At 38.4% G+C, this 27,271-nt stretch overlaps 1 protein-coding gene across 10 annotated transcripts in view; it reads right to left on the reverse strand.

Moving 5' to 3' along the window:
• PTK2 (protein tyrosine kinase 2) overlaps positions 1-27,271 on the reverse strand; it is a 220,197-nt gene that overhangs the window by 115,606 nt on the left and 77,320 nt on the right. For all 10 annotated transcript variants that reach the window (XM_042463825.1, XM_042463818.1, XM_042463817.1 and 7 more), the window contains 3 exons: positions 20,517-20,604; positions 7,388-7,467; positions 2,967-3,029 (listed from right to left, as the gene is read on the reverse strand). In XM_042463825.1, the coding sequence (XP_042319759.1) occupies positions 2,967-3,029; positions 7,388-7,467; positions 20,517-20,604 (231 nt within the window). The remainder of the gene's footprint in view (positions 1-2,966; positions 3,030-7,387; positions 7,468-20,516; positions 20,605-27,271) is intronic.

The following is a 27,271-nucleotide window of genomic DNA, read 5'->3' on the forward strand; positions in this document are numbered from 1 at the left end:
TAACCTGCATGCATAGCACTTGAAATAAATCAGTGTGCACAAAGACTTTAATAAATAGCCATGTCTTTGCTTGTTGTCTATATGAAACCAGATTTGGTGCCAATCAGGCAACTACGTAAACTAATATGCAATTACAGGATGTCATAAAAACTTCCAGCCACAGCATCCTCCTTTCTCCCTTTTGTCAGCTGGAGTGGCATGTTGCTTCTGTGAGCACTTTTGATTATGCTACCTCAAAAATAAAGCAATTTGGCTTAGGATACTAGAAAAAATTCCCACAGTTGTCCTCTTGTATCCTATAAATTTTTTCTTTCTTCCAGGAGCCCCCCCCCCAAAAAAAAAAAATACTTCGAAGAGCATGTTCTTATCCATGCTGCCACAGTGGCAGACAAAAAGAAACTGATGGAAGAAGTGATAATCATTTCTACACCTGCTTACTGGGGATGGAGCAGGGCTACTACTAAAACATTCACTTAGGAATAGAAGATCCCAAATGATGCAGTGCACAGGTGGAGGCGACTCACGTGTGAATCACAGAGACCACAAGAAATAAGTTTATCAATTCTGCATAAATGTATTTAGAAGCAAATCGTATTGAATTAAGTTAAATCTCTACAACTTTCATAGGCAAATGCATGTAAACCTGCAATCTCTCTCTCTCTCTCTCTTCCAGTAATATCACTAATGTAGACCATAGTCTCAAAATTGATCTTTTAGGGAATACTTTTCATTTCTTGCTTATTTGTTTGATTTATATCCCACCTTTCTCCCAAGAATGGGACTCAAGGCAGCTTACAATTGAATAAAACAAATGCAATTAAACTATACAATGAATAAAAGTATTTACAAAATCATGACAAAATTTAAAAGCATGCTAACAGAAGTCAGTACCCACCCAATGAAAGGTCACTTCCACAGCTTGTCATGAGTATGCTATTGCAAGGAACATTAACCTTTACATCTTGACCTCAAGAATCAGTCACCCCACATTGTAAGCTGAATTTTGCCACCTGTTTCCCACTACATCCTTCATGCATTTCTGCTTCCTACAAAGGCTTTGTAAGAAGGCCTTTACAGCATTCTAAAAACCTATCAATACAGGCATACCTTGGTTAACCAAATCTCTGAGAAAGTCTTTTTATGCCTGCCCATCCCCTTCTCCTCCTTGTCCTCTGACTAGCTAGATGTTTGTTTTAGCAGCATTCGCATTGGGAGGATGGTAGGGTGGGATTCTACTCTAACCAGTTCCACTGTACAACTGGAGTCTTCCCTATCCAAAGTGCTTGGGATCAGAAGTGCTTTTGGATTTTGGAATGTTTGCATATATATAATGAGATATCTTGGAAATGGGACCTAAGCATAAAAATGAAATTCATTCATGTTTTGTAAATACTTTGAACACATGAAGGTAACTTTATACACACTGTTTTTAATTTTGTGCATGAAAAAAGCTTATGTACACTGAACCATCAGAAAGCATAGACATCACTATATCTCAGTAACCCATCTGGACAATTTTAGATTTTGGAATATTCTGGTTTTTGGAAATCCAGATAAAAGATATTCAACCTGTGGCCATGTGTATCTGCCTGCAACAAGCAAAATAAACAATAGCTGCCTATGAAATCCTTTAATGAACATGCATGAGCAGCAAAACAGAGAGTAAAGGGAGATTAGATAAGCCTCATCAGCTATGCCCAGCATTTTTTTTTTTTTAAGTATAAATTTCTGGCCATAAAAATGAAAACTACAAGAAACATGCGGTTGGTGAAAGAAAGAAAGAAAGAAAGAAAGAAAGAAAGAAAGAAAGAAAGAAATCATTACAGGATACATTTTTGGAAGAAGCCTTCAAATGATCCCTAGAAAATTTCCAAGATGTTGTTTATTCATGCAAGGCTTACCTGACCTAGTTGTTTCATTTTACATGTGCATATCTTTAGTTCTGAATAAGACGTTGTCTGAAACACGTTCAATTGTTGTTCTTATTTGTGGTGTAGAAACCTATAGCTATTGCTTCCATGTTACTCCTGCCTCTGGTACCAAAGTTTCTGTTAAAGAGGAAATTCACAGGAATACACCTACTCTGATACCTGAGGTACGCTTGTACATGGCAATGGCCAAACTGCATTTCAGTGGGTTGTAGCAACATGGACTATCGTTCTGGAACTGGATGCAAAAGTCTCTGTTGAAATTTGTCTGGGAGCCACTATCTCAGTTTGTTCAAGTCAATATCTGGCATTTAATGTTGAGCTCCTTTCTCAACACATGGCAGACAATTTGTGTCTTTGCTAACCACATCTTAACTTAGCACAGGAATAGAAGGAACAGAAAGTGTATTCCCAGGCGTTAACAACTGAAGTGTAACTTAGGTCCAAAACACACTGCAGAAATAATCCAGTTTGAGACCTCTTTAACTGCACTGGCTCAGTGCTACAGAATTCTGGGAACTGCAATTTTCTGAGACATCTAGCCTTCCCTGCCAGAGAGCTCTGATGCCACAATAAACTACAATTCCCAGGATTCCCTAGCACTGAGCCAGGGCAGTTAAAGTGGTCTCAAACTGGATTATTTCTACAGTACGTATATTTTGAACCTAAGTCTCATGACTGATTAATCTAATCAGAAACATATAATACATTTTATATAAAGCACTGCTAAATCTGAGAACTAGGCTGGCTGATCACACAAGCACTATCAGAATGCAGATGGCCAATACAACTATGACACTGAATATCAGCACATTCAAATGATGAACAATTCCTTTTGTCTTGATCTGTCAAAAACAGATGAGCTCTTGCCTCCTCAATAAGTGGAGAGGTCTGAAATATAATAAGTGTTACAATTTCTGGTTTTATCTTAATTAAAGCAGCAGCAGCAGACCTCCCTGTAAGAGCTTTTAACTAAAGTTACATTTTTTCTCCTAAACAAAAGGCAACCAAAGTCTGAAGCAAAATCCACATACTTACTCTAATACTTCATAGTTTGACTTCTTATCTAATGCATTGCCTCTCATCTCCCAGTATGATCTCCTGAAAACAGCAAAGAAAACACTTGTCAGGACAAACCAAAGGTAACCCAACAGTGCATGCAGAGCCTCACAGCAACTTAACTAATAGAAGCTGAACAGTCCTAATGCTCCTAAAACTTCACACAGATTAAAAAAGTCATCTCATAAATACTTCTCATATCTTGATCATCTAAGGAAAGCTTTTAAAAAAGCCCACCTTTCACCACTGTATCCATAATACGTTTTGAGGTCCCAGAATAAACTCCAAGCCCTCTGTTTGTCGTGTCGTAGTTTCCACAATATCATTTTCACAGCCATCAACACCACACGATGAAATATGATATCCAGGGAGCAACAAGTGGATTTAGGTATGGCAATAGTCTTGAGTGTGAGATCCAAGTGGTACTGGTTTTATTATTTTAAAAGCATTTTAAAAAAATTCACATTAGCTTGAGGACTTCCTATAGTGGGAAAGGATCCAAAACGGTACTCCTAGCCTTCTCCAAAATGGTGCTGTCCAAATCTTTTTGAATTTTTAACCACATCAGTCCCAACAAGCATGGACAATGGTAAGAAATGCTAGCAGTTGTAATCCAAAGCATCTGGAGGGCATCAGAAAAGGAAGGCTGCGGTAGCTCATCTTTCTGATGTTGCATCTGCCATACTATGTGAATTGCATTGTAACAAATCCTGATGACAGTTTCCGACTGTGTTATCTCTATCAACCAATTAAAGATCAAACTTTGCTTTCAAATACTGTGGTCTTTCCATTAATTTCACTCTACAACATCTCTAGGCTTGCTGCCAATCCAATTTGACATCCACATCTTGCTGCCAATCCAATCTGACATCTACAGCTCAGACTCCAGACTCTGACCAGTAATGTTTTGCTATTAAGTTTGTCTATCTATCTATCTATCTATCTATCTATCTATCTATCTATCTATCTATCTATCTATCTATCTCACCTGTCTCCCAAGATGGGGTTTGTGTTTTTGTTTTGTTGGTTTTGTTTGACGTGGACCCAGGGGATTTTTTTTTCCTGCCCTGGGGCCCTCCAGGGGCTACACTGACTGCCCAAAATGTATCAAACCAATCCCCAAACCTGGAAGTGGCAGGTAGTTCTTGTTCTGAAAAACAATGGTTTTTGATTTGTTTTGTTTTAAATGTTGAACAGTAGAAGGATCCCCTGTGACCTATCTGAGAGGTATATTGCTGCTCCTGGACACTTCCAGGAATGGCCATTCAGGGTTTTTTTTTTCCATTAAGAAAAAGGGCAGACAGGGGAGTCTGGAAGGTTTGAAGTCTTCAAAGACTGCCTTGGTTGGCTGCATTTTTCTCAGCCCTGTCAAGCCATATTCCATGCCTAGAATGCAGATTCTCTTTACCCAGGGGTAGGCAACCTTTTTGAGCCGGGGGCCGGGTTGCTGTCCCTCAGACAACTGGGGGGGGGGGCAAAAAAATAAATAAATAAATAATTTTTTTTAAAAAAAATAACTAAATAAATAAACTGGGACAAATGTAGGACAAAATTTTCAAATGGAGGACACTTTTTTAAAAAAAAAAGAAGTGGAGGACACGCAAAAAAATTGCTGATTTAAAAAAAAATGTTGATATGAATGCATGTTTCGGAGGCTTCTATAGACAATTGCCCCCCTTGCCCGCCTCCTCCTGATAGGCCAAAGGCCCCACGCCCTCACGCGAGAGGCCAAAGGCTCTGGCAGCAATCGGCGGCAGGACCGGGCTGGGGCCGGTCCCAAGGCCTTGCCGGGCTGCATCCGGCCCGTGGGCCGCAGGTTGCCTACCCCTGTCTTTACCAATGCTCTTTACCAATGCTCTTTACATTCAGAATCACGCTACACTGCAGAATTCAACATTTGTTTTTCCTTCTGGATTACTCTGTTGCTTATTTGCCACTTATTTTGTATTGATTGATACTTTCCCGGCTTTATTGTGCAAGACAATGGCACAACTTTTTGAATGTATGTGTATGCACACATGTGTGTGTGTGTGTGTAAAGATAAAACAGCACTTGGCCCCGTGCTGGCTTAACCAAGCCAATGCTCAAGCTGTGAAGCTCACATGGCATTCAGTAACAGACAGTATCTTACACAGGAAATTCCTTTAACAGTAGCAAAGACAACTTTGCTCCACATGTCCAAGCTTTGCTTCAGTTGTGCAGATAGCTATCAATCTGGTTGGGATTCTGATTCAGCACCACTGGAGATAGAGAGACGCCTGACTAATATGCTTACCTCTTGATGAGAAGTAACCTATTCTATCTAAAGATTGCCTGCAGAGTAGCCCATGCAGGAGGCCAGATAAAGGCCCTCCACACTGTTCCCTTTGAAAGGGTAGGACTGAAAAACCTCTGTTCCCTTCTCACTAAAGCACTTTCCAAAAACTCCATGAAACATGCAGAAAGGAGGTGCCCAATAATGATCTAAATGCAAGCAGTCTTTGATGCTTTCAGGATGAGTGTATGAATGTTTGAAAGAAACAGACACAGAACTGCCACATCAAAAACTCCTTGTCATGGAGTCTGGGGATTTTATTAGCAGACCACCAAAGGAAGAAACCATCAAATCCTTGCCAGTGAATATCTTCCTTTAGAGGAGATCACTGAACTAATTCTCCAAAGCCTACTGCTTATTTCTGGAATACACAATATCCCCTGGATGATGCTTGGGCTCTGGAGAGCAATAAAAAGGCAGCTGTGTTTTTGAAGGTCTTACTTTTTTAAAAAAAAAATCAATTTCAGATGAGAAGGATCAGGATAGCCAAAGTCTAATCTTTCCTAACTTGAAGTTAAAAGGTTCTTAGATGCTGCAACAGTGGCAAATGTTTTTGAACATGCTTCTATTCAGTTCTCTCTTACCATGCACATGTACTTCAAACAATTTAGATAGGATAGAAAATAAACTGTGGGTAGGGGTGAAGGTAGTTGTCTTTCTTGGAAGATTTTTTTTTTTGCATTCTCTCTTCCCCTCCTTAGACAGATTCCCCTACATGCAAATCCTGCTGTCTCCGCTCATTCAAACACCCCACTTGTTCCTACTGAATCACATGGTAATAACTTTGCAAACTGGTAACAAAACATGTGATTCAAGTTATTCCTTGCTTTGGGAAGTTCTCTCTCTCACACACAAAGATATTTTTCCTGTACTGCTGGATTCCTCATCTTCCTCCTCTCTCAACTTTCTTTGGAAAGATGGTCAATTAATTAGCTAGAGTAGGATTTAGCCTCTATGCATATGTAGATTCAAGTCATTAGTACACTTTTGTTTAAACTGCAAGCTACTTGTGATCTTTCTGAGTCAGTCTCAATTCTTAGGGAAGCATAGCTAGACAAGGGCATGTTTCTGCTACTTTGGTGATTTAAAGCTAGACCCTAATAGGCTTGGCTTTGGTATTTTTGATATTTAAATATTTGTGGAGTCAAAAGCTTTCATGGCCGGCATCCATAGTTTTTTGTGGGGTTTTCAGGCTATGTGGCCATAGAATCATAGAGTTGGAAGAGACTGCATGGGCCATCCAGTCCAACCCCAATCTGCCATGCAGGAAATCCAAATATCCCCAACAGATGGCCATCTAGCCTCTGCTTAAAGACCTCCAAGGAAGGAGACTCCACTACACTCTGAGGAAGGAGTGTGTTCCACTGTCGAACAGCCCTTACTGTCAGGAAGTTCTTCCTAATGTTGAGGTGGAATCTCTTTTCCTGGAGCTTGCATCCATTGTTCCGGGTCCTAGTCTCTGGAGCAGCAGAGTTTCTTCCTGACATTTCGCCAGCATCTGTGGCTGGCATCTTCAGAGAATGCTTTGCCTGGAAAAAGTTGGGTGTTTTCCAGGCAAAGCATTCTCTGAAGATGCCAGCCATAGATGCTGGCGAAACGTCAGGAAGAAACTCTTCTAGATCATGGCCACATAGCCCGAAAAACCCACAAAAAACTTTAAATATTTGTTTCCTTAACAAAGGCTGAAGCCTTAGGAAACTTGAATTGCCCTACAGTTTTTAACTGAATTCTTCAGAAATTGTTAAGTAAATTGATGCAAAAGCATCTCACAGTAAATGCATTTCATATTACTTTCAAAACTGCAGACAATTTACTAGCCATTTATATTCAATTGTAAATATGATCTGAACAGAAATAGCATAAAAACACAATTAATCTGTTTTTTTTAAATACCTAATAATACATAAAAACATTTGACATCTTTTAGAATAAATTCTGAAAGTTTTGCAAAATGGCTCTTCAAAACAATTATTTTCATTAAAAAACGAAATAAATGTGTTGATATTGCTCAGGAAGATTAAAAATAAGAATTGTTCAGCTTTCAAATAAAAAGTTGACTAATGTAAATTTAAAACTGCTACATTACCGGATTTCAAGGCAACCTAGCTTCAAGGCAATTTCCTGGTCCACCTGGTCTGCTATTTCTACCATATAGTCATTTTTCACCTAGAGTAAAACAAGAATAGTACAAATATTGTTTCACTCAAAGATCACACTCATTGTTTGTTGCAATGTTTTTCAAAGCCAGTTTCATCATTTTACTGGGGTGGGTGGGGGTGCTAAATCATTCTCAAGCACTAACCCATGCATTCTGTGTCTAATTAAAAGTAGATCTGTTTAATGAAAGAAGAGAGGGAGGGAGGGAGATCACTGTTTTCAAGTCTCCTGTCCAAGAAGGAAGAAACAACATTCTGCCTTTCCCTGATGGAAAAATGTCTCAGCAGTCCCTGCATCTGGAACTTACAGATGTCACCACTGATAAGCCATGATGCTTCACTGCTTATGTTGTTACACAAGAGGAGGAACCGCAAAGCATTTGTGCTCCCTTTCCTACCACATGTGTTCAAGATGAGATGCTACCCAAGTGGAGAAGCATTTACATTTATCCATATGCATCTCTAAGCATTTGCTGTGACCTTAAGGAGAAGTGCACCTCTGTATTTGCTTCAGCTTTGAAAGTCCCACTTTACAATTAGGCTGGTCAAATGAGTAAATGCAAACAAGCATATGCACACCCATACTGCTCTCCCAAAAGCGGCATATGCAGATAGAATAGTTTTGACAATTAACATACCAATCAGGACATGAATAAGCAAAGCTATTATGGAAGTATTAGTTCACTTTTGAATACCATTTTCTAAAACAAGGATATAAAGGGAGATGGAAGGGAGCAAAAGGAAGCTAGCAGCACCTTTAAGACTAATTGATTTACAGCAGGGGTAGGCAACCTGCGGCCCGGCGAGGCCTTGGGACCGGCCCCAGCCCGGTCCTGCCACCGATTGCCGCCGGGGCCTTTGGCCTCTCGCGCGCAGGGGCAAGGGGGGCAATTATCTATAGACGCCTAAGAAACGTGTATTTATATTAACATTTTTTAAAAAATCAGCAAAATTTTTTGCGTGTCCTCCACTTTTTTTAAAAAAGTGTCCACCATTTGAAAATGTTGTCCTACATTTGTCCCGGTTTATTTATTTATTTAAATTTTTTAAAAATTATTTAATTATTATTTTTTTTGGCTTCGGCCCCCCAGTTGTCTGAGGGACAGCAACCCGGCCCCCGGCTCAAAACGGTTGCCTACCCCTGATTTACAGTGTATTTTCAAATGAGCTTTCATGGATATCATTCCATGTCTTCAAATGCACTGAGAGATTCATATTAAAACCACAGGCTTTTGAGCATAGTTAGCAATGGCAATAGCAAGTACATTTCTAAACCACTTATCAGTGCACTTAAGCACTCCCTAAATGGTTTACAACATGTAAACTAGTTGCCCCCAACAAGCTGGATACTCATTTTAGCAACTTACAGAAGGATGCAAGGCTGAGTGGACTCTGGAGCCCTGGCTGGGATCTAACTCACATTGTGAATGGCAGCAGTACCGGTATTTAGCCACTGTGCCACCAGGGCTCCTTGGTGTTGAACAGGGTGTAACTCTGGCCATGAATCTTCCAAGTGTTGTATGAAATGATACTGATCTTTAAAATAACTGGTAGTAATCTCTGAAGTAGTATTTTAGTATTAACAAATGAAAGTGATAAATCTGATAAATCTGCTCTGGGGGGCAGGGGCAGAATCTTTTTTCTTTTTTTTGGGGGGGGGCAGAGATTCCTTTTGTTATATGTGCATTTGGAAAGACTCAGGTTGTCCTACATCTACAGGCCACAAGATCACAGACAGACAAGTTACAATAGAGAAAGCAGCTACAGTTAAGTCAAGCCAGTCCAGGTCATGCACAGTTAAACTAGAAAGTTCATGGAAGATGAAGGGAGTTGCAAGGGCAAGGTCTCAGTTGGTCCAGAAGTCATTACACCAAGTCAGTAGTCCATATAACCAAAGCCAAAAAGGGTGCGACAAGGAAATGTTAAACATAGCCTTTCCAGAGGCCGTGAATCCCAAGAATACACAATCACTGAGAATGCTGTCAGTTGGAATTACTGAATATTTGCAAGCAATAAGGTCTCCCTGCTATTGCTGGGAGATTTATAGGTGACTGACACTGGACACCACATGTTTAGTTAGTCAGCATTTCCTATTCAACATTGACTTCTACAACATTGTTCCTTCTCCTTTCATGGCTTCAAAGAACAGTGGTCTCTCATCAGTGTCTACTAAGTTCTACTAAGTCGAGAGACCTTCCACAATTTTGCCCACCAGTTTCTCAGATTTGGGGAGGCTGATGTCATCTGTAGCTTGAAAGCCCTAAAAATCCAACTCCTTTATGACAGATTCCTCAGATTCCAGAGGTTGAGTTATGACACTGGTATTAATAGATGTAATGTGCTATGAAACCATTATCTCCATTCATATGTCTGCTAACAGGGTGGAAATTGTGACTATATCTCAATTTAGTTGTTTTTCATTCCAGTTTTCTTGTTGTTTGTTTGTTTTTGTTTTGGTCTGAGAACTGTCATTTTAAAGTTCCATGTTGTATGTTCGGGAACACTGAAATACTCCACAACTGGTTTTTTTTTTTTTTTTTAAGGTGGGTACTTCCATTTCTAATGTTAGATTTGTGCCCATTTGTCCTCTTGCATAGATGATGCTACAGTGGGCCCTTGGTATCTGTTGGGGTTTGGTTTCAGGACTCCTGTGGATACAAAAATTTATGGATGCTCAAGTTGCATTAAATACAATGGCATAGTAAAATGGTGTCCCTATATAAAATCACAAAATCAATATTAGTTTTTTGGAATTTATATATATATATTTTAATTTTTTCACGCCATGGATGCTCGAATCTGTAGATAAAGAGTCTATGGATAGGAAGGGTCGACTGTACAATGGACACAAATCTTCCAAATTAACTTCCACAAAAGCTCAAAAAAGCTCAAAAGGTTCCCAGAAATATAGATCAGTTTGTCTTAAAGATGTTGCTTGATTCGTCCCCCGCCCCCCTTTCTTTTTTATGCTGCAACAGACTAACACAACTATTTATTGTAAAACAAGATAATTAGCTTCTCATGAATATCCAACTGATTATACAAGTCTGGATGAATTACTAAAAAGGGAGATATGTGTATATGGTGCAAAACAGGACCACAACAGGTTTACTAATGGTCAGAAAAGGCACAACAGCCAGCCACAGCCATAGCAAAATGTGACTTTGTAGGACCTAAATTCCAAAAACTGGCATTTACTAGGTTTTTTGCACAGTCTTCAAGGTGGTCAAAATGGGGTCTGCCACATTAAGTGGAGGAACTGTCTGATCGACTGAAGCAGACTTCAAAGACCTCTCCGCTTCTTCCATCCCAGCAGAGGTAGATGACTGTGAAGACAACTCCCTGTTTCCCTTTGCTTGGAGCATGAAGGTGTATAGTGGCACAAGTGGCAACCACATAAGCTTTGCCCAAATAACTGAGAAACTTTGAAGTGTCCAGGAATTTTGGTGCCACAAGAGAACATTTTTTGAGCACTGGCAATGAGGAATCGAGTCTTGAGGGCCAGGGGCAACTTTGATAGCACTAGACAATCCAAAGAGTCCAGCCAATACTGGTACTGAAGCAATGAGAGGCCATTATCCAAAACATAAACTAGTTGACAAACACAATCCCTTCGATGCTGCTGCAGCAGCAGACAAAAAGTAACTGGCAGTTTTGGTGGAAAGTCACTTACATAGGGCTACTGAAGGTTGGCAGGGCTACCGCCAAAACATTTCTATAACAATCCTGAGGTCCTGAACGATGCACTGACCAGGAGCAGGATAACCCATTTGTGTGAATCACAGAGACCATGAAGAAGAACTGACATTTAGTATGGATTGTATGCATGGTTTCCCACAGCCACCGCCAAAGCTGCACTACAGGCAACAGAGAGGCTATAAATCACTTGAACAAGGAGATACGTTGTTTGCCTAGACAAGATGACCAGAGGACCTTACAGAAGCTAAGACTGAAACTCTTTCTAACAAACAGAATAAGCATAGATAGCAACAGCACTCACCCAATTCTAGGTTTTAAAGAAACTATATTATAATTTATCCCCCAAATATCTCTTACTTTTACATGTGCATTGCAACAATAATAACTAAGGATACACTGAGTTTGCCACTGGCTATTTCAACAACTCTGGTAGTCTTAAGAATGGTTAATAACCAGCAGCCCAATGTATAACTATGAACAAGAGATAATCTTTATGAAAAAACACAAATTATTATTAATCCTTTGTTCTGATAAAGTTATTCATCTTCAAAACACTTGAAAGTTTACAGATAACAAATCACAGCTTAACAGAATTACACTAAAAGCAAGGCATTATTTTACATTTATTGGTGGATATTTGCTTAATTCCTGAAAATGATTGTGAGCTTAATATCTACTAATTAGAACTGCTGTTCAATTACATTAATTTTATAATTATGCAATTTCCCCAGGAAGCTAGTCTATTGATTTAAAATCCTTGTAAGCTGCTTTGCAAAAAGAGTCATATTACATTAATCAGATCAGCATGCTGATTTAAATTAGTGTAACATTTTCCCTTGAATTGTATGGTTCCTGTCAAAATATGCCAAGATACTATTTTTCTCAAAATCAAAATACTGTCATTTTGATCTCATATCAATAACAAAAATAATTTAAAATTTTCCAAAGCGATATGGTTGAATTTATTTTACTTTAAGACATGCTTCTACTAAACAGATAAAATGGAAATATTTCTTCCCTTATCTTTAAATTTAATTGCTTCTTTTATTAAGAGAGGTGTATGCTAAACTGCTCTTTCCCTCCTGTCTCATGCAAGTATCTTTTACTTATGATCAGGGGTGGGGGCAAAGAAATTAGAATTCAATCTCACTTGGAGGATGACACAACAGAACGCTTCCATGGTACTCCTCCAGGTTCAGCAGCAAATAATCTTTTCCCACACCAGCTAGTGGTTAGGTAGGACAATACTGGTATGATACATAATTATGCCATTGCTGCAAGGCAACTGCCTCCAGTAAATGCTACTGAACAATGTGAACTTAATGCTTTAGTATATGGTCTGACTTTCACACCCAAGAAAATGTTACTCACAGATAACAGCTGGGTGTTCAAGCTCACCTTTCATCTCTCTAACATCCAGAAGATGTTGCCACTGCCATGGATGCAACTGCATCCCATATATTTCTGCATAACTCTATGGTCAATTTTCAGCAAAGTTGTGCTGGAGGACCTAGAGATTCTCAAAGAAAACATATTAATCAAATCCACAAAAAATCTGCAAAAGTCAAAGCCAGAAACGTGGAGGACTGACTGTACTGACTTTCCAAATTCAGGCTACATTTTTCATGTAGTTCTAATCACTAAGGTCCACAGTCAAAGGTTCAAACAGATGGGCAAACAGCAGTACTTCCAGCCGCTCCGGGAGTGTGGCATTTAAATGGTGCACTTCCTCGGAAGCAGCACCAAAACGAGCAGATCTTTCCCGTTCCTTGCAGCGGTCCATTTGGGACCATGGCAGGAGGTGCCCTCATTGCTGCGGCATGTGTTCACCACGGCTTCTGGCCGCTTCTTCCTGCCCATCTGTTTCACCCCTAAGACACAAGACTCAAGGAGGAGTTATATAACAAAAACCAAGGAACTTTATGTAAACAAGTCTGCAGTCAACTAAAAGTCTCCTTCCCTCCAGCTCAATCTCTTTAATGGTGTGTGCTAATTCAATTCCTGGTATCTGTTTCCTTTCTCTGTGTCTTCCTCACTTTCACATATATTGATAAATGTTTCCTTTTATAACATTAACGAAAGAAACTATTTTAAAAGTATTAGAATAAATTTAATTTAACTAACATAGTCTTTTAGGTGATGGCATTTCCGCATGAATCAGCCTGCCCAAATATTAATCTGCTTTGTTACAGTTGATGTCCTTTCCTAGGGTAGATATCAACATAAAAAAAGTTATATCTACTATGGCCTAAAGTTATGGCTATTACAGTATCCTGAGCAAAATATGTCTACGAATTACTTGCTCATACGACAAGAATTTTTGTGTTCCTAATTTGCACCAGGCAAGGAAACATTATACTTATTTATTTAACATAATTTATTAAAATATTTATATCCTGTCATCAGAAGATCTCAGGGAGGTGTCCAACAAAACAAGATAATCCATTTAAAACAATGTAAACTGTAAAAATAACTCATATGGGTACATAAACAGTTAACGGTATCAAATTTCAGAGTCAGTACTAGGGACTTAACAATGTAGATCTATAATAACTTAAACAGGGAAAGTCAATTTTCCAAAGTAAACTGCAGTTATAATACATATCACACACGACAGGCTGAGGCTGAGAAAATGGTCCCAAGGTTCCATGCAAATGAGGGCCATAAGGATTTAATGAGGGAAAGCAGGTTCTACAACGATGAGTGCCCATTGCATATTTCTGCCCCAATTTTAAAGGAAATTAAAATGGCTACAAATTCACTGTAAGGGGAGGATTTCAATCCAGATTCCCTAGGTCACAGTGTGTGACACCAGCACCATAAGAGCACTTAATTTATGAGCCAGCTTCAATGTCTTGCAAAGGAAACCTTTGCTGGTGATAATATTCCATTTTACCTGCTAAATTTGACAGAGAATTGTGATTTCTCTGCTTCAATGTCTATGTATAGTTGCTCCTAACAATTAAAGTAGCCATAATTTTGCAGCCTTTTCTATATAATCTCCTAGTACCACTTTAACATAGGAATGCAGAAGATTGAAGACTCAAACTATTAAGGCGGATAAGCAGTATGTGCTCATGTAAAATCACTTTTTTGTCTTTCTTTTTAATGAGATTTAATGGTTTTTGTCATCAGAGTCATAGTGCATGAAATCTTAGCAAAGTATTTAAACATCCTGAGCTGCATATCCTCTCATACTGAAAGAAACATGTAAAGAAAAATACAAATCAAAATGCCAGTAGCAACACCAGAGACCACCAATTTCGTTTTAAAGTGCCATAACTTTTTGTTTATATAATAAAAAATTACACCAAAGGGGGGAAATGCAATTTGTTCAGCAAAATAAAACTAAAGCTCTTACATCTTTACTTTATATGGGGCAGAATGAATTCTATTCAAATGTCCAAAGGAGAAGCAAAATTATTCCAATCTATAGCATTTTTTCATATGTATAAATGGCAAAATTAAGGTTTGCTTTTTGGAATTTATATATTTTTTAAAATATTTTAAAACCGTGGATTCTTGAATCCGTGAATAAATATGGAAGACTAGCTGCTTATTTTTTCTTATATATAACTAGCTGGTGTCTACAATATCAGTGCAACTGATCCTCATCATATGGTTTTAAATGAATACAGCAACAACCAAGCAAGAATTTCACAGAAGAAAAGTGAGCAGTAGTGGTTGAATAAGCACAAATGGGATTAACCCAAACACAGTTCCACCTCTTCCCTACTCTTCTCTAATGTTGGTCCATTGGTTCTTTTTCTCCTTGGAGAATAAACTCTTGTCCACAGCTAAGAATAGTGGCAGAACACACAACTGGTATCAACATCAAATGCCTCCCAGCAAAACAAATGTGCTGGAAAGTCACAAATCATATCAACTGTATTAGGTTTAATTATAATAGAAGATAGTCTGCCTCTTCTCTATGTGCCCGGGACCATATATTACAGATGCATTAACCTGCAAAGATTTTATTTTTGTACCACTTCAATTCTGAAGGGGAATGAATTTCAAGGAGTGTACTTTAGGGTTGAATATCTAAGTTGTACAATGAAGCAAATAGGTTACTTTAGTAGATAAGATGTGCAACAGTTGGCTAGGAAAGGATTTCACTTATAGAAGGTGGAAAAAAGCAGAGGACTGAGTGGGAACAGTGATGATGGAATTTTCTTTAGTTACTTTATTATTTTGATTGGGAGGAGATGGGTTGTCTCCACTAATGTGGTGTGCGGTCAAGAAAAGCTGGAAGTTAATAAAAGAAAAATTAATTCAACTACTAAAATATTGTATTTAACCTCTAAGATGAAGAGCTCTTGCTTTTAAGTGTGACTCCAGTCACACTTAACAAGCATGGTTTTGTATCAGAAGTATGGCAAGTACTGCTTCATTGTGTGGAAAATTAATGCTGTAGTCCTATAGTTGCTGCAGTCGCACTGACTAGTCATTTTCAAAAGATCAAAACCTATGTTAGGAGAAAATGGTAAAACCTGCCAGCAGCCTTAATTCCTGTCAAATGTGATTAACACAGTATATACAAAAAACGGAAGGATTAGATCAATGTATGAACACGCCCAAAATTATACAGTGGACCTTTGTTATCCGCTGGGTTTGGTTCCAGGAACCCCTATGAATAACAAAATCCGTGTATGCTCAAGTCTCATTAAATACAATGGCATAGCAAAATGGTGTCCCTTATATAAAATAGGAAAATTAAGGTTTGATTCTTGAAATGTATACTTTTTTTGAATATTTTAAAGCCGTGGATGCTTGAACCTATGTATAAAAAAAACAGTGGATAAGGAGGGCCAATTGCATGCTTACTCTGACACATATCAGCTGCTTCTTTTTAGAAGGGATGCACTTCATGCAATCAGATGCCTTCCTTCTACTTTCTGCTAGAGCAAGAAATCTTTAGGCAGGTATATTCAGTACAGCCCAGGGATTTAATTCAAACAAGATTTCCAATAAATGAGATGTGTAATAATTAAAATTTTGTTACTTCTTTTTCCATAACAAAGGTCCAAAACACACTGCAGAAATAATCCAGTTTGAGATTACTTTAACTGGCCTGGCTCAATGCTTGGGAATTCTGGGAACTGTAGTTTTCTGAGATGTTTAGCTTTCTCTGTCAGAGAGTTTTGGTGCCACAATAAGCGACAGTTCCCAGGATTCCTTAGCACTGCACCAGGGCAGTTAAAGTAGTTTGGATTATTCCTGCAGTATGTTTTGGACCAAAGATAAACAATTCAGCAAAAGCATAATTCAGGAAAAAGTATTTAGACCAGTTCCTAATGTTGCTAACATATTCCTAACGTAGCTTTATTGGGATTAATCCAGCAGAAATTATTTCAGAGTATTCAGGTGGACTCTTGGGATCTGTTTGCATGATCATAACCTAAAGTTATTTTCAATCCATACAGTCATTCTCCATCTGAACATATGAGCTCTGAAACTCAGACAAAAGTTTCGTGCAGAGCTAAGTGTGAAGTATCATTCTGAAATCACTCTTTTCAAGTCTCAATACATAGCTGAGTTAACCAAGCAGGAAAGATAGAGATTGCAGGTGTGTGTATACATCATAGTGTAACTGAACTTACCAATGAGATGCTAACCTCTATAATTTGTGCAACATTTGGAACATTTCTCCAAATTTTAGCACTATAGTTGCAGAAGCAGGAAACTGTATGATCATAGTTTTGTGCTTAACTTAGGCATTCTTGACCTCTATGCCTCAGTTAGCTGGACAGTGCTGTAAGCAACATCTTCCTTAGATAACAAACTCAATGCATTATCTGGCAACATAAAATGAGCACACAGATTCAGAACACTAGCTGGTATAAATTAAGGCCAGCATCTCAGTTGTTCTGCTTCCTGTTCCATGGAGACATCACAACGTTTAAGATTACAAAATATTTAAATTTCAGTTCTCCTTGTTTCTATTTTTTTTTTTTTTTTGGTAAAGTTAGTGGTGGGTTTTGTTTTTGTTTTGTTTCTGCCAGCTTTGCAGCAGATGAATCACTAAACAAGAGTTGCTTACACCAAAGAAAATAAAAACAACTATTTGTCTTTAAGGCTTTTAAAAGTACAATTAGGCATTGGGGTAACACTCATCTGCCATCTGCCCTCAACTGCTGCTCTGCCTTATTAAAAAAAGGGGTCACAGTTGCAACATTAATACAAGCTGATCTTTGACATCCTACACTAATTATGCAGGCCCTCTCTCTAATAATAATGACATTAATCATTGGGGGAACCGCTAACAGTAAAGTAACTGCGAACAGGAGGTTGTGTGAGGCAGAATGACTTAAAAATATCCCTTCTGTCATGGTGGGCAGATCCCAGCTGTCTCTGTTGGCTTTTGCTTTTAAAATTTGTGGCAAAGTCAAACTATCCAAGTGGGAGCCATATAAGTACTGAACATGTTCAGTAACTGATCTTTTACTCCAGACTATCCCTATAAGCAACCTAATGTATAACTTTAAAATATTTATTCAGAGGCAGAAGCTGGGGTATGATATGGAAATAAATCCTCTCCTCTGGCAATACTGGGGGAGATTTGTATACTTTGTAAGTTCTACTTAGGAAGAGGACCAATAGGGATGGTCTGTCTTCAAAAATTGATAGATCTGCATTGTTTTTCTTAACTGTCAGTAGGAAGTTGTCTTTTAACATGGTCAGCTGTCTGTCAATGCTATAGTTGATCTCTGTAACAGGAAAATATATCTGGCAATAGATATGCCCACTTCAGCATGTGTTTCCTATCACTTAGAGTTCTGTATTGTTTTTTCTTATTATATTAGAGAAACTCACAGAAAACATAAGTTGAGCACATACAAAATAAGATTTCGGGTGCTGGACTGGAGCTAACTTTTAAGGCTTATTCCAGGATGGTTGTAGTAATGAAGAGATGTTACATCACCACCACTGTGTCTGCTATGCTCTCCAGAGTAGATTTTCCATTAATCCATGGGCATGTCATATACCGAGCTCAAAAGGGGCCTGATGAATTCTTGGCAACTTACTGTGGCCTGACTGGATAATACTTCTTGGATAAAATTACTCATTTCTCCTTTGATTCCTTCAGCTTCATAGTCACAAGTGATTTGCTATATCCTAGTAATCTGGCTTTGAAAATCAAATAGTAAAAGGAATTCCAGACTGGAACACTGAGAAAGCATGTTGTCTGGTAACCACTTGCCATAGATAGGTACCCTTGCTATCAAAACTATGTCCTTCTACTGAAGAATCCACACATCACATCACCCTAATGGAGATTATGCTATTTGAAAGAAGGCAGAATCTTACAGGTATTTCACATTATTTTCAAGGCCAAAACTCAGTTTAGAGTCTTAAATAACCATAAAATATAGTAGCTGGTGAAATACTGTATGAATATACAGTAAATACAGTGGGTCCTTGGTATCCACTGGGGTTTGGTTCCAAGACCCCCCCCCCCCCCCCGGTGGCTACCAAAATCCGTGGATGCTCAAGTCCCATTCAATATAATTAAATACAGTGGCATTGTAAAATGATGTCCCTTATATAAAATGGCAAAATTAAGGTTTGCTTTTTGGAATGTGTATATATTTATTTTCAAGCCACAGATGGTTGAATCCTTGGATAAGGAATCCATGGACCGTGTGTGTGTGTGTGCGCGCGCGCACATGCGCTTTCTTCCCACCTCCTCCCTCAGTTTTCCCCATGGCCAAGTTAGGAGGAGGATGAGAGAGTCAAGAAGTGTAAGAAACAGTACAAATGAGGTTTAGAGAGTAACAAGGTAACCACAATAAGTGTTAAACACACATCTTCTTCTCCTTCCATACAGAGGAGACATCTGTTGAAAGCAGCCTCTGCAGATACAGATTTGTCTAGTTTGTAGTATTTGGTGGGTTGAACCATGATGCAGCTCTGCAGACCCCCTCCCCTCCACAAGGCATTAGTTGAACAGGGTAACGATGCGGTTACTGATCTGATTGAGCGAGCCATGAAGCAGATTAACTCTATGAGACCTAGAGACTCATTTGCTATGCAAACGCAGGTCTTGAGCCACTTGGACAGGACAGTAGTTTAACTTTTCTTCCAAGGGAGGTGAGAAAGAAGGAGATACAGTAAATAAGGCTGCAGGACAGCTAAAGAAACTAGTGTGCTGGATGTACATTTTTAGGCCCTTTCTAACATTGAGCTTATGTCAGAGCTTTCCAGAAGAGTGAGAGTAAAAAATGCTAATGAGACAAAAAGGAAAAGGTGGAAGACAAGAGTTGGCCTTTGGGAGGAAACTATGGTCCAATGTGAAGTGCATTCAAAAGTTCATCTGTCTGTAGACCTAACCTGGGTGAATGTAAGAATAAAAACCAGGAGAGGCATTTGCATTTTCCCCGATTCCCCCTATTCCATTCACATTTAGTTCTTTGTCTCCTGCATCAGAATTTAGTTGGGGATAGGAACATGGAAGAAAATTAAATTGCAAAATTTTTTAGAGTTGTTCAAGAGAGTACTTCCTCTCATCTTTTTTGTTATTTTTTTTTTAAAAAAAACCTGGATAATACTGAGATGATAAAAATATGAACTGCTGTAACAGAAACTGCAATCCCAAAATACTGAGTGGCAAAAAAACAAAACAAAACAATCCAATGATTTAAAAACCTGTTGCCTCAAAGGTCTTCAACAGACAATTGTTTCTCCATATTCACCAACATGATTTTTGCAACTTCAGTTTTTTTCAATCTTCCTGCAGTCTTTTTCAATCTCTTTAAACATTGCATTAAGAAAATGGCACACATGCAGAATACCACCACCTTTGTTCCATAATCCAAGTTCCAACTACAATGAAACCACAGCAGAATCATATCAAAACTGCTAAAATAATTATGGAATGAAATCCCTACATAAGTCTTGTTCACCCCCATGTTAACTCTCAGGTGACTATGCTACATTCCAAATAGGAAACCAGTATATTTTACACAAAAATATGAAGCTATACAGCAATATCTGCATAAAATAGACAAGATTACACACATCTGCCATCTGCAAAATTTGTGACTTCATCCATACTATAAAAACTTGCATTTGAAAATGGCATAGGTACTTGACTGTGAAGGAATCAACAATCATTTTGAAATGTTGAAACAGAGGTGGCTTCTCTTTCAACTCTAGTGTGGGCTTTCAGTATATTGAAAGAAATGGACTGAAACCATCAAAAGTGTATGCTGGAATATTTCAATTAGTCTTAAAGTGTACGCTAGAATACTTACATTAGATTTTAAGGTACCACTATAATCCTTTTCTCTTTTATTTTATACTGAAACAGTCCAGTTTCAGTATAAAGACATACAGTACATGGTGGTTGCGCTTTACCTGCTGATAGAAGAAATTTAATGTAGGCTTATCTTCAGTAAACTGGTTCAGAAATCCTTTTGGTAAATATCGGATTCGCAGTTCATACCTAGAAGGGAAAAAAATATTGAGAATTTATGTATTATGCATTCTGTCCACTATAAACACACCATTCTGTATATTATCCTCTTAGTAGCGGAAGGCAATTTAAATTAAGGTTGAGACAGAAGTTTACATGTGCCGCTTATAAAATATTTATGTACAATTATGCAATTCTGTCTTGTAAGAGCACTGAAATTAGGTACAACTTGAAATTAGGTATAGCACAGAATTTGCTTGTTCTAGCATGTCAGTATAATTTAGCTGGTTTTCAAAGAGCCACAGGTGTCATGACAAACTTTTAAAGACCTTTTTGACCTCACAAAATACAAGCTACTGTATTCTTGGAGATTAGGGGAATTTATAGCATAACATTTGCAAACTGATCTTCTCTTTTTTTCAAAAATTGGGTTACGAGTTTAGCAGTTGATGTCATTTATCTAGTGTGAAGTCTAAGGTTTTCATGTTCGGCATCCTTGGTTTTTTGTGGGTTTTTCGGGCTATGTGGCCATGTTCCAGAAGATTTTCTTCCTGACGTTTTTCCAGGCAAGCATTTTCTGAAGATGCCAGCCACAGATGCTGGCGAAACGGCAGGAAGAAAATCTTCTAGAACATGGATACATAGCCCGAAAAACCCACAAAAAATCATTTATCTAGATTTCAGCAAAAGTACTTGATAAAGTTCCCCTTGATATTTTGCTTAGCAAACTGATTAAAAGTGAAATAGATGAGAACACTGTCAAATGGGGTCATAATTGGTTGGAAAAATATGCTCAGAGAGGTGTTATCAGTGGCTGTGCTTCAAACAGGAAGGCAGCCCTGAGCAGGGCCAACATTTTTATCAATCACTTAGATTAAGAGATGGAGGAAATCTTTATCAAGTCTAGAGATGACACCAAACTGGGAGGAGTGGCTAACACATTAGAATATAGAATCAGAATTCAAACTAGAAAATTGGGTAGCAATTAATAAGATGAAATTCAACACAGACAAATATAAAATGCATACTGTATTTATAGGATGGGGTAACATGGCTCAGCAGTACATAAGCGACCTTGAGATCATTGCTGATTCAGTTGAATTGAATATGAGTCAGCAGTGTGATGCTGAAGCAAAGAAAGAGAATGCTATTTTTGCCTGCATTCATATAAGCATAGTTTTCAAGTCGAGGGAAGTAACAGGCCAGGTCTTATCTGGAATACTATGTTCAGTTCTGGACACCTTAATTTAAAAAGGATATAGGTAAGTTGGAGCAGGTTCAGAGCTGATGATAAGAAGTATGAAAACAAGATGTTAAGAAGTATGAAGAACAAAACTTATGAGGAAAGGTTGAAGGAGCTGAGCATGTTCAACCTGATGAATAGAAGACGGAGGGATGGGATGAAATGATTGTACTTTTTAAATAATTCAAGGGCTGTTAGAGTGGAGGAGGCAAGCCTGTTCTCTGATGCTTCAGAGGGTTGGACCAGGTCTAATAGTGTTAAGTTACAAGTGGGCAGATTTTGATTGAACATTAGAAGGAACTTCTTGATAGTAAGAATGGATTGGCAATGAAACAAACAGACTAGAGTGCTGGTGGGGACTCCTGCTCTGAACATCTTCACAAAGATGTTGGCCAGCTACCTGTTGTGATGCTTTAGCTGGAGATTCCGCATTAATCAAGGGTTGGAAGTGATGGGCCACAAGGCCCATGCCAACTTTTATGGTTCTGTTATTCTAGTAGAGCACTGATGCCAGTAAGGAAAAGAGGTTACCCTTTCATGGTAATTTCTAGAGCCTCTGGATGCTGACTCATCTTGATCACTAAAAGCAACAACTGCTTCTGTAACTAAATATGAAATAATAGCTTTTGCAAGTAAGTGCTTTAATTTTGTAGTGTAAGACATGCAGTAGCAATTTCAAAAACTCAACACATGCGTACAGCAATGAACACATTAATGATCTTACTCTTGGACAAGCCTATTTGTATTTTCTTCAAATAATACAAGTGTTCTCTTTAAACTCAAACAATGTTTATGATATGTAATATAATTTACAACAGAGTACTAACACTGGTTAATAGCTGGAGTGTTGTTTTTGGATCTGAGGAATCAGCTTCAAATCTTTCCTCAGCTATGAAGGTCACTGGCTAGCCTTAAGCAAGTCACATTCTCTCAGTTCATGCTATTTCACAGTTTGGTTGTAATGCTGATCCAGCACTCTTAAGCCCTAACTATATGCAATGTTAACAACACTGTTAATGCATGCTATATATTTTAAACATCAGGATTGTGTGTGTTAAGTTGACAGCACTAACTCTATGCTGTTATCCTATTCCACAATCATTACTCCCCCCCCCCCCACAAAGATATTTGGTATTGTTTTCTAAGAGAGCCAAATATTTAAGAACTGATACATTTATTACAAGTTTTAAAAGGAAAAATGTTTAAGCCTGTTGAAAGTCAGGGAGGATGGCTATGTTATAGACTCTATTGTGGGCTGTGGACAATATAGGTGACCTTGGGCAACTCTCCCAGATTAAGAGGAAAACAATAGCAACCCTCTTCTGAATAAATCTTGCCAAGGAGCCCCTAGGATGGTGTCACCATTAGTCAGAGTTAACTTGAAGGTACATAACAACAAATAGCCAATTAATGATCTCACATAGACAGGTGATATCAAAAGGCTATCAACAGTGATGTACACTAAGGGAGCCAAACAATTCTTGCCAGACCTCTAGGGAAGAAAGGAAGGAGGGAGCACTGTCTGTTATTCCTGCTCTCATTTTCAAGGGCTATTACAAAGGCAAACCAATGAGGATATTTCTGCCTAGCAAACAGTCACATTTTTTTAAAACAAAAACCTCAAAATGTCTAGCCACCTGTGCTCTATGGTCACAGAGCAGCATGAAAGGTGACTTGCCTTAAAAGTCACTCTCATTCAGTCCAGGTAAATGATTAACCGCAAGAAGGCTGTCATGGTTCACTAAAAGCTATCACCATTCATACACCTTTAATTTTTAATTACAATTCTGATGTAACTCACTATCACAAAGGAATTAGGTTGAGGAAGCTATTGTCAAATTTCAAATTCTTGCCAGTAGCTGCTGTAAAAACATGGAAACATTTCTGGCTGCATACAAGATTTAACCCAATTATGCATCTCTGGCAAGACCTACCATGATATGGATTATGACTCTGGAGATCAGGGTTTGCATCCCAACTCAGCCATGGAAACCTACTGGGTGACCTTAGGCAAGTCACACACTCCTAGCCTTAGGTCAGAAATGATTAGAAGGCACACAACAACATTCATCTCTGATACAACCTGGTTTACATGTAACATGGTATATAAGTGATGTCCTCCTTCAGAGCTGTTATATTTATCCTACAAGAGCATTACATTTGATCCAAATGTGAGTTAATTGATACAGAATCATTGTTTCAGTCTGTGTAAAAACTGTCAGCACTTTTTGTATACATTAATTTTTACTGACTTCAAATGTCAAGATACAAAAATGCTTAACTAGTCACACAATCTGCATCACAAGCAAAAAATGAAATATCCGCTCTCACAATGTAATAATCTTCTTTCAATTCCAAATGCCTTTGTTACTGTGATTATCATCCTACTCTCTCCATGGCAGTGTCAAATCAAATTTAACTTCAAGTCACAGCTTATGAAAACATTGTTATCACCATATTAATACAAGCCATTATACCTGAAGATACCCAGCTTAAACAAGAACTTTTAAATCCTGGGCTTCTAGACAAGTTGTCAAGCTTCTAAAACCTAGATCTCTTGCAGGCTCTTGCACCTTGCATTTCTTTCTTTTTTTAAATGCAACTATTTCCAGACAGCCTAATTCAATAAGGAGATTATTCTAGAATTTTAACTGCACACAGAATTTTAACCACTGCAACATTTCACGTTTTAAATGCTGGCTTCCTTATGTTCAACATTTGAAAACAGGTCTCAAAACCAAAGTATGACAGCCAATATTACTGTAAGAATTCAATTGTCAGTCCTCACATCTTAAATTATGGTTTCAACTGCTGAAAAATAAGAATATGATGAAAAATAAATTGATCTCGTTTTCATTTTACTGTGATATTTCCCCACAATATTACTGTAAACCACCATGAGTCCCATCTTTATAATCAAGATGGGCAATAAAACCAATCAATCAATATAGTAAGGATGAGGTGAGATTTTTGTTTGGTTCTCTTTTGATGGTGCACCTTTTCACCCATTTGTGTGAACACACACACAAGACTGTGCTGCATCACTGACTTTGGAATTAGGCTTTGGATGTTGCCCCAACCAGGGAAGATCCAGTTCCTAAACTTTGTAGAGGTTTTCAATTTTTGTGCCGGTGACAATAATATTGTGGGGAAATATCACAGAAACGAGGATGGTGTTGTCCAAGACTTGTGAACCATCTGGGCCAGAAAATGCAGTACCTGCAGGGCAGCAGAAACACTAGCTTGGGACTGAACCGGACAGAACACAGGATCATCTATCTAAGATTTTGGTTGATCCACAAACAAGTTGAGAGAGTTTGCCATCCACATCATCTGATCAACGCTTTGATGTCATCTGCCAGGAAGGATGGACCCATTACACTTAGAGCAAGTGGAGGGGACTCAGATGCTGGAAATTAAATCAGAGTCCAAGTCAGTATCAGAGGTGCCAGTAGCATGAAAGATTGTTGTAGAAGCTATGTGGTGGCAACAGATTCAAAAACCAAGTTCAACTATACAGTAGCCTCTTTGGAGGCTTCCTGCCGTTATTCCAAGGAAGTCTTATCTTTCTGCTTAGCTTGAGGCCTGACCTGACCCTCACAGAGCTTTGGACTGCTGATGTGAGGTTAGCAGAAGATGCAATGTAGTCATGGTGTCTACGTAGATCTCACCAATATCTGGAATCTGCTTATGAAGAATGTAGATGGAGTATCAGGATTCCTGGGATTACATCCAAGAGCATCCAGCATTGTGGTACCCATAGAATGCGTGAAGCTGATTAGTCAATGATGGTGACTGTGTGCAGAACTGAATCTGCAAGTGGAACGGGCACCAGAGGTAGAGCATGATCTTGAAGTTGTAGAACATGATCTTGAAGCTGACTACTAGTGGGACTGACAAGACTATCGAGACCAATGAGAGCCAGAGTGATGCCTCCTGGGCAGAGATGGAGGATTTGGCAAAGGCCGTGAAGCAGGTAATATCCCAGACAATGAATATTGCCTTGAAAGAGTAGGCAAAACTGTTACTTTAACTGCTGGTGAGGATTCTACGCTTACATAACTTTCTAGAAGGTTTCTAACAGTCCTCTAAGCAGGATAACCCATTTGTGTGAGGCACTAGTATTTGTTTTCCAGTTTCTTTGTGAGAGGAATAATAATTGTAGCTGTGTGCCTTCAGATCGTTTCCAACATGTGGTGACCTCAGGCGAACCTATCACAGGGTTTTCCAGGACTGAGAGTGTGTGACTCACCCAATGTCACTCAGTGGGTTTCCATGGCTGAGCAGTAAATCGAACCTTGATCTTCAGAGTTCTGATCCAACAGTGGCTTGGGGAAAATAATATGTGCATATAATACAACAGGGAAGCATGGAGATACACAGCATGTCTTCATTTGAACGGAACTGTTAATCTCAAAGCATAGTTTCAGGCTGGAAATTCCCTCAAGACAGCATCTCACCAACAGTACAGGCAGGTTATCTTTCACATTGGCCTGCCACATTGAAACAAACCCTATTAATCTTCAGAGGAGTCCCAGCATTTCCCAGAACACAGACCAGAAACCACTGTTTAAGATCAAAACATGTATTTGCATTTTTGCAATTACAAAATAGAGTGACTAAGACCTTCATATTCCAAAGAATCAGAGACCAAATTGTGAGATTTCTCTGAAATAAGCTTTACATGTTGTCACTAAGCATTAATAGCAGTTGTCTGTGGCAAGAGAGGTGTTTAATGTGAGAAAGGAGTGATTTCATAACTGTCAGAAGAAAGCAGGAGGAAAAACATAATTTGTATAATCTCTGGGAGTCTTTGGGGTCCACTGTATATATCTTTCTGGCTCAGTTCAAACCACTGCAGTTGTCCTCTAGCAATTTACTATGGGTAAGCACTGAAAAGGTGGCCAGTATTAAGTTGTCACATTTCTTCATTCCTCTTGACAGTAGTAAGCTTTCCCCTTTTTACATTTTTTTAAAGTTAAAGCTATTCAAAATAGAAACCCAATTTATGTATTATTACAGTTCAGTAAGCTATTAAATTCAAGCACCCTTGCAGGATCTTGCTTCTAAGCTAATCTAAATGTTTTTACAAGCACTGTCATCTGATCTAAAATGCTGTGTTTTATGGTATTAAAAAAATTATGACAGAAGTGTTTTCATTATTCCCAGCAAATTTCTATAGCTTAAGAGAGCATGACAGGCTGCACAACTTTGATAAAGCATAAAATGACTGTCTGGAAAGATATTGCATAATTTATACCATCTCATGATGCTTTCATGAGGGATTTTCTATGACCTAATCAGCTAAACATCAGAACAATTATCCAACTTTGCTTTTAAGGGTTATTACCTTTGTTGTATAATAAATTCAGACATGAGAGCATCACTGAATATTGTAAAAGAAAGTGGCATTTTAAAATTTCACAATGAAACATTGCAGCTCTTACACTATTA

Source organism: Sceloporus undulatus, chromosome 4 (genome assembly GCF_019175285.1).
Source record: "Sceloporus undulatus isolate JIND9_A2432 ecotype Alabama chromosome 4, SceUnd_v1.1, whole genome shotgun sequence".
NCBI lineage: Eukaryota > Metazoa > Chordata > Lepidosauria > Squamata > Phrynosomatidae > Sceloporus > Sceloporus undulatus.